Genomic DNA, 7,955 nt, shown 5'->3' with positions numbered 1-7,955 from the left:
CGCAGAGTTCTGAGTGGGTTTGGGCTGCAGAGACTCAAGAATGAGGCAGAAGCACCAGCCTCGTTCAGAGCCAGCCTGAGAGCCTGGGCTGCCGCCCTGAGGCCCAGCGCAAGTGGGCCTCTACTGCTTCCTGTGGCTTCTCGCCCTTTTTTGCCCCAGCTGTCCAACCTGCTTCTTGTCCTACCCTCCCTCACCTGCCCTGGGAAACCTGGCAGTTGCCTTAGCACAGCCAAGGTGACTGCTTCCCTGACCACTATGCCTGTCTGTCTGTCTATCCTCCGCTCAGCTCCAAGGTGGCCACCAGGAACATAACAGTGAGCAATCCGTGGTCCTATCTGCATGGAGTGTGAGGTCTCACAAGAAACAGACGGAAACTCTGGGCGCAGTGTGCCAATGTCCCACATGGGACTGCCCATGCTCAGCCGTGGCCTTTGCTCTAGCCCCGTGGTCGGCAAACTGTGGCTCTCGAGCCACATGGGGCTCTTTGGTCCCTTGAGTGTGGCTCTTCCACAAAATACCACAGCCTGGGCGAGTCTATCTTGAGGAAGTGGCGTTAGAAGAAGTTTACTTTTTCAAAATTTGGCTCTCAAGAGAAATGTCGATCGTTGTACTGTTGATCTTTGGCTTTGTTGACTAATGAGTTGGCCGACCACTGCTCTAGGCCATGGCCAACACAGTGCTCTCTGGTGCATCTGCCATCACACCCTCACGGCGCTTCCTGCCTTTCGTGTCCCCCTCGACACGAGGCTCAAGGGGATGCAGGGCCTCGCCCACAGACACTGCTGCTCTGCTCATCTGTCCGCTGAGAAAACTATTCCTCCCACGGCCTGCCTGGCCCCACTGGCCCCTTATTTGAAAAGACCTGCCCTGAGTGAAATCACTGCTGGGTTGAATTCTAACACAACCCCCGCCACACTCTCATGAGCCCAGTTCTCAGGGAAGCCACCTTTTGCTCAAGACCTGTGCCCTCTTGTCAGCCGAGGCTTCGATCCAGAAATAACTGAGAGCCAGGGAGTGTGAGGAGGAGGAGGAGGGAGTTGGGGACAAGGAAGCTCAGGCAGGCCCAGGCCGGCTCCCCACGCCCAGGGAGCCCTGAGCTCTGTTTGCATTCTTTTCAGAAACCTGAGCCCCCACCTTTCCAATTTCCGCTTACACCTCTTCTTCAGTCCCCACCCTGCCTCTGCGTGACAGCGGGGCATGCATGCAGCCCATCTGGGGACCCGGGAATCCTATTGGGTATGCCAGTTTAATGAAATACTTGCAGTTTATTAAACACAGGCTTCCCTAAGCCCCCAGGGCCTGTGGGTATTTGAAAGCCGAAGGTAACCCCCAGCTACCACAGACGTAATTGTTACATGTGTCCACGCATTCCTGCCGCAACCTCAAACTCCCGCTCTTAAGCGGCACACAAAATTAGCAACATAAAGTAACTCCTAGTCAGACAAGACCGTGAAATGTGGGGAAACTCTGCTGCGAGGGGCTGCCCCTGCCCCTTGGGGCCTCTAAAAGGATAATAAAGTTCCCGTTGCTTTGAAGAGTTGGGAGACGGGGAGGGCGCGTCCACCCCCCCCTCCCCCCCGCCCCAGGCTGTTCATGTTTGCAGAATTGGTTCATTATTAGCCAGGCAGGCCTTGCTTGTCAACGTCACATGATGTAGTTAGGATATTTCAAGTCCTGTTTCAGCCGTGGAGTGCTCCGGGTGGCCGTGGGGCTAGCAGGGCGCGCCACTTCCGCTGTCCGCAGACTCCCTCTGGAGCTGTATTTCTGTTCCTCCTCCAGTGCGTGGCTGGGGGGAGCTGTCCGCAGCCTGGGAGGGGCCATGGGGGAAGCCAACGTGGCCTGGAACCGGTGGCTCCTCGGGGATGTCTTCCCATTCATCAGTCTCCTCGGCCTGGGGCCTGCAAATCAGGGGTGAGGGGCTGACGTGGAAGCAGCAGACGAAGGCCTCCAGGGAGGTGCCTCCCTCTACGTGGACCACCATCTGGATGCCCGCGAAGACGACTCTGTTGACGGTGCCCAGGGGGACCTGCTCCAGGAACCTCAGCGTCAGCCCGTTGACCCAAACGCTGCCCCTGCGACTCAGGGCCTTGAGGCTGAAGGCCAGCAGAGCGCCGCCCTGCTCCCGGTAGGGCTCCAGGGACAGGTGCTGGCGGGACAGGCGGGGGAGGTGCAGCTGGAGGTGGGAGCCCAGGCCCCGCCCCACCAGGAGCGGGCTGGTGTCGTGCTGCAGCCTCTGGGGGACAGTGGCGAAGACCGCAGAGCCCTGGGTGGGGTGGTACAGGCTCATCCGCAGGACGGTGAGGGGTCTTTCCATGGGTGGGAGCCTGGGGAGGAGGGAACACAGACACACTTAGGGCTCCCTGAGCCCAGACAGGCTTGCCCACCTCAGGGACCCCCGGACCACCTCCAGCCAAACAGAGCCAAGCACTGGCCGTGGATGCTGTTATTCTGGCCAAGCCAGGAGGGAGCCAAGGCCCATGGGTTCTAGCCCCAGCTTCTTTTCTCTGGCCCCTGGGAGGGGAGCATGCCACCTGCACTCTGAATTTTCATTTTCTTTTCTGTAACATGGGTATGTCTGACCTTGCTTATGCCAGGTATAAGGCATTCTAGGATGCTGGGTAGGGTCCTGGTGACCTGTTGTAGTTGAGGACCGTTTGGCCTGCTACGTGGAAAGGGAAGGACAGACAGACAGAATGCTCCTTTCTCATTTCTGACTGTCACATGACGAGCGCTGGCCGAGCCCTCCTCTGGGGTAAAGCAGGTGTAAGAGAACAAGCCCTTGCTTTCCCAAGCGCCCAGTGGATGGGAGAGGCAGGAGCTTCTAGAATTAGGCAGATGGAGAGGCACAGAAGAGGGGAACCCTGCCTGCTCTGGGGAGATCAGAAAGGCGGCCTGGGGACCCTAAGGAGAAATAAAAACAGCCAGCACGTTCCCATGGGAAGCCAGGTGCTTATGGGCCTGAGCACCGTGAATATCCCACCCTCACTGTCTGGGGCAGCAGGCAGATCCTGAGGAGGGAGGATCAAGAACTGACGGGGCTCGTGGAGTGCCCCCGGCAGTGTCTGCCACCGTGCGGAATGCTCACGCGGTCGGTGCCAGCAGCTCCATCTCCGGTGACGTGTCCTTTAGAATCTCATCGGCATACGTGGGGAGACTGCTTACAGCGGTCAGCTTTGCTCCTGCATGGATTTGAGGAATACAAATTCTACCGCAGCCACCAACCCCATGTGGCCTGGGACCTGTCCCACCTTCCACAGAAACCAACCTTGGGCAGGGCCGAGGGGATTTGAACAAAGGATTGTACACTTTCCCGGCACCAGGCTTTTGCTTATACAGTTTGTATCCAGATACTGCTCTTTACGGTTCAAATGTGACCTCTTCTAGAACACTCTTTTCCTCTTTCTGCCCTCGGACCCCCATACAGGAAGATTCCCTGCACCTGAGGCACCTGGCCGACCCCCATGTCAGAATTCTGTGGGCCCTTGTCTGTCCTCTCCGCCCGTCTCTCCGAGGCCTCCTGAGGGCAGGGTGTGGTCTGAGCAGCCACACTGCTCAGGGCAGACAGGGCCTGGCCACAGCAAGTATCTGGAGGCACATTTGCCAAATGTCTAAATGAGGAGAAGTCCACACACATGGAAAGCACATGAAATCAAGGTTAGATAAACCCCAATTGGACTCTGGTTGTTCAAGGCTGTGAGACAGGGAGCCTGTCATGTGTGGTGGAGGCTCAGTGTCCCTCCTGCCTACTGGACAGACCTGGCTAATGGTGAGGATCTTCCAGTCTCTTGAGGGGTCCACCTGGTTAAGCCCCTCAAGACACTCTCTTCTTTCTAACACACATGTTTACACAAATATTGGGTCGGCAACTAAGTAATTGCGGGTTTCACACATATATGGCTTCAGTTGAATTTTTAGGTTTGCAGACGTAGTACAAATGTAAAACACATTTTGTATTTGATAGTTGGCTATTCAGCTGTTAATCAGTAAAAAAAGTTTTTTGATCTGTTTTGTAGTTTTTGTTTGGCGTTCGTTGAAAAATGGAAAATCAAAAGGAACATTTTCGTCATATTTTGCTTTTTTATTTCCGCAAGGGAAAAACGCATCACAAGCTCATAAAAAGTTATGTGCTGTTTATGGTGACGAAGCCTGAAAAGAACGGCAGTGTCAAAATTGGTTTGCCAAATTTCGTTCTGGTGATTTTTTACTCAAAGATGAAAGACGCTCTGGTCGTCCAGTTGAAGTTGATGACGCCCTAATCAAAGCAATAATCAATTCGGACTGTCACAGTACAACACGTGAGATTGCAGAGAAGCTTCATGTATCACATACATGCATTGAAAATCACTTAAAACAACTTGGCTATGTTCAAAAACTCGATACATGGGTTCCTCACGAACTGAAAGAATCACAGTTAACGCAACGCATTAGCAGCTGCGATTTGCTAAAGAAACGTAATGAAAATGATCCATTTTTAAAACGACTGATAACTGGCGGTGAAAAATGGGTTGTTTACAACAATATCAAGCGGAAAAGATTGTGGAGCAGGCCAGGTGAACCAACTCAAACAACATCAAAAGCTGATATTCATCAAAAGAAGGTTTTGTTATCAGTTTGGTGGGATTACAAAGGAATTGTCTACTTTGAACTCTTACCACCCAACCGAACGATCAATTCTGATGTCTACATTGAACAACTAACGAAATTAAACTATGCAGTTGAAGAAAAGTGGCCCGAATTGACAAATAGAAAAGGTGTTGTATTCCATCATGACAATGCAAGGCCACACACATCTTTGGTCACTCGGCAAAAATTAATGGAGCTTGGTTGGGATGTTTTGCCACATCCACCATATAGTCCTGACCTTGCACCATCTGATTACTTTTTGTTTCGATCTTTACAAAACTCCTTGAATGGTAAAAATTTCAATAATGATGATGATGTCAAATCGTACCTGATTCAGTTTTTTGCTAATAAAAAACAGAAGTTTTTTGAACGTGGGATTATGATGCTGCCTGAAAGATGGCAAAAGGTCATTGATCAAAATGGGCAATACATTAAAGAATAAAGTTATTTAGTTCCATGAAAAAATTGTCTTTGATTTTCTTTAAAAAATCCGCAATTACTTAGCTGCCGACCCAATACATGCCTCCACCCACATCCCCCTCTGGCCCCAACCTGCTGAAAGCCTCCTCCTGAGGGGTGTGTTGTTGTAAGCCGGGTCCAGGACAGCCAGGTTTGGCAGCCAAGTCATCAGACTTACTAAGAACTCAGAGTTCACTTGTAGGAACCAATCCCATGGCTCAGGGACCCTAAGAGAATCCCTCAGAAAGAAGACTTCACCACTGCTCCTGTTATGTATTCTCTGAGCATTCCAGAGAGCTGACAGAAAATCTCCAGGACCTTAGATGTTCTGAGGAAGCAGAAGCCCCGCCCAGCCAATGCCACCTCTGGAACACCACAGGAGGAACACACTCTGGGGTGTGTGCCAAATAAGAAACTACAGGACCCTGCTTCAGCCCCACTAGGACTCCTCCCCTCACTGTGGGTTCAAATCCCTCTGCCTTCCACCTACCTTACCTCCAAGGGCACATCTGGCTCTGGCACTTTTGCTGTGAGCTTTCGGGAGGAAGTGAGTCCTGGCCGGGCACTTGTAAGGATGACATTTACGGCTGCAGTTGGGATGTGTCAGAATGCTCATCAGCTTTTTTGTTTTCTTTCTTTTTCATTTTAGGACAAAAAATAGAAGTGTGACTTCCTATTGCAGAAGTGCAATCCATGGCTGAGAAGTTGAGAAACTCCAGTGTGGGCCCTTGGCTAGATGCCTGTAGTAGATGGGCTCCAAACTGGGTTTCAGATTGGCCAGTTTCTATGGGACCCTGGGAGCTGTGTCCAGGGTATTGGCCATGTCCCTCTTCTCACCTGTGAGTCAGGTGGGAGAAAGCACTCTAGGCTTGTTAGAAAGAGGAGCCTCTTTGGACAGAGGGTCAGTGGAGGGGGCCCCATTGCATGTGGGAGATTGTGAAGAGAGAACTACAACTGGGCTGGGTTGTCTTGAGGGACCTGTGGGCAATGTGGCAACCCCCTGAGATCTCAAAAAATGGCCGGGCCTCGGCAAGGGACAAAACAGCCACTCACCCAGGGTGGCCTCTCTTGCAGGAGGTAACTAAGGCCCTCAGAGGGACAGTGTCTGGCCCAAGGTTCCAGAATGAGCTGGCAGCATAATCCTTTCTCTTTCTTTCATCAAACCCTATCCTGGGGTCTCTAGGAGGGTATATAGGGGTGTAGTGCAGGCCAGGCCGCCCCCATCAACCAGCAGGAGCCTCCCTGCTCTGCCTCACTGCCCCCAGGCCCACTGCTTACTCATTGCTCATAGGTGACTCTTGAGGTCCCAGAGGTCTCGGCAGGACACACCCCAGGGGACAATTGAATTTAGGTCCCTCTGGGAGCTATTCAGGGATCCTAGCCTGCTTCCCCTATTCTGGTTGCTTAGTAACTAAGAAGGAAAAACAGAGAACTCTGCAAACAGTGACCTGCATCTGCCTGCCCCAGCCAGTGCTACACCAACACCAAGGGACTCCCAGGGAACCAGTTCCCCAGAGACGGGAACTGTATCTGCCCTTGGAGCAAACCAAGCATTAACCAAAAGCTGGAAACAGCACCAATGCCCATTAACAGGGAAAATAATAAACAAATTGTATAACGTGTACATTGAAATGCTACACAGCAATAAATAGATAATGAACTAATGATGCATGAACTATGTAGAGGAAGTTCAAACCCATATGCAGCGCAAGAGAAGCCAGGCACAAATGACTCAGATGGATGATTCCATTTCTATGAGGCACAAGGACAGGCAACACTAGCCCATGGTAACAGAGGTCAGAATATGGAATTGTGTCTGTAGAGACTTACCAACTGGCGTATTGGCTTCTTGGGGCTGTCATAACAACGTCCCACAAGTTGGGTGGCTTAAACAACAGAAATGAATTGTCTGGAGGTCCTGGCGGCTAGAAGCCTAAGCTTGTTTGGACTTGTTGGAGGTGTTTCCTCCACAGGGCTGTGTGAGAATCTGCTCCAGGCCTCCCACAGCTTCTGGTGGTCTGCTGGCAAATTCTGGCCTTCTTTGGCTTGTGGAAGCATGACCCTGAGCTCTGTCTTCGTTCATGGCATTCTCCCTCCAGGAAGTGGCTCTAGTCACAGCATTCCAGGAATGCTGCTTGACTTGTGAGGGAGCCATGTGCAGTCTGGGCAGCGAAGCTAGAGCCCAGGCTCTTGCCAGTACCACCCCCCTCTCAGTAGAGAAGGCTGTACTTCTCTGATGGATAAATGGATGGATGGATGGATGCATAAACAGAAACTCATATGGCCACTTTGAAGAGCTTCAAGGGCTGTAAATGCACATGGGGCTGAGCCTACAGAGTAGAAGATGGTGGGCCATGTTCTACAGCCTTTTTTCTTTGCCCATCGGTCTCCCAAGCCCAGACTGCCTGGCTGGTTCTCTGGACCATGGGAAAGGGCCTCCTGATTACCTTCCAGTCTCAGTAATACTCAGGTACTCCTGCCCATCAGGACAGTAGGGCAGTGGGCCGTAGGCAGAAGCCTGGCAAAGAGCTTTGCTCCCGCCACGTGTGTGACCTCAGGTTAGTCCTCTCCTTCTCTGAGTCTTACTTGCCCACCTTTGGGGATGGGACACCTCCTCCCCACTGTTCCCTGCAATGGTAAGAGGAGGGTTATCTCCATACTCCCTGGCATGAGAGAGTGGGCGGGCAGCAGGAATGTGTTCATGGCTCCTGTGTAACTTGGTTCAGAGAAGTTCCCAGCAAGAGAGAGAACTGAAACTGCCAGGGCAATGCATCTGGCAAGAGGAAGTCCTGCCCAGGCTGCATCTTCCAAAGGCCAGCGGGAAGTAGAATGAAAGCAGGGGAAGGGGAGGTGCTAGTTTCGCTCTGCTTGTC

The 7,955-nt window shown here is 52.2% G+C and overlaps 1 protein-coding gene across 2 annotated transcripts; it reads right to left on the bottom strand.

The window, feature by feature from the left end:
• Positions 1–1,123: 1,123 nt before the first annotated feature.
• On the bottom strand, positions 1,124–7,666 carry TIFAB (TIFA inhibitor). 2 transcript variants are annotated; one of them, XM_084883693.1, is made up of 3 exons: positions 5,573–7,666; positions 3,086–3,179; positions 1,124–2,324 (listed from the first exon to the last, which is right to left on the bottom strand). In XM_084883693.1, the coding sequence occupies exons 2-3, from the start codon at positions 3,106–3,108 to the stop codon at positions 1,712–1,714; spliced, it is 636 nt and encodes a 211-aa protein (XP_084739819.1). In that variant the 5' UTR covers positions 3,109–3,179; positions 5,573–7,666; the 3' UTR covers positions 1,124–1,711. The 2 variants fall into 2 exon arrangements, with proteins under 2 accessions (XP_084739819.1, XP_084739818.1); XM_084883692.1 differs by having other exon boundaries at positions 5,578–7,666.
• Between the last annotated feature and the right edge of the window lie 289 nt (positions 7,667–7,955).

The sequence above is a fragment of the Pipistrellus hanaki genome (genome assembly GCF_964339955.1).
Source record: "Pipistrellus hanaki genome assembly, chromosome: 5".
In the NCBI taxonomy this organism is placed as follows: Eukaryota; Metazoa; Chordata; class Mammalia; order Chiroptera; family Vespertilionidae; genus Pipistrellus; species Pipistrellus hanaki.
The sequence above is the reverse complement of the archived record's forward strand: the minus strand, read 5'-3'. Positions and strand labels throughout refer to the sequence as shown.

Bases quoted from the DNA above. Each gene is read 5' to 3' on its own strand.
- TIFAB (XM_084883692.1), bottom strand. From the start codon at position 5,698: ATGAGCATTCTGACACATCCCAACTGCAGCCGTAAATGTCATCCTTAC. The intron at 3,180-5,577 runs GTAAGGTAGGTG...AAATCCATGCAG, and splicing joins AGCCAGATGTGCCCTTGGAG to GAGCAAAGCTGACCGCTGTA. The intron at 2,325-3,085 runs GTGAGCATTCCG...CCTCCTCCCCAG, and splicing joins GAGCTGCTGGCACCGACCGC to GCTCCCACCCATGGAAAGAC.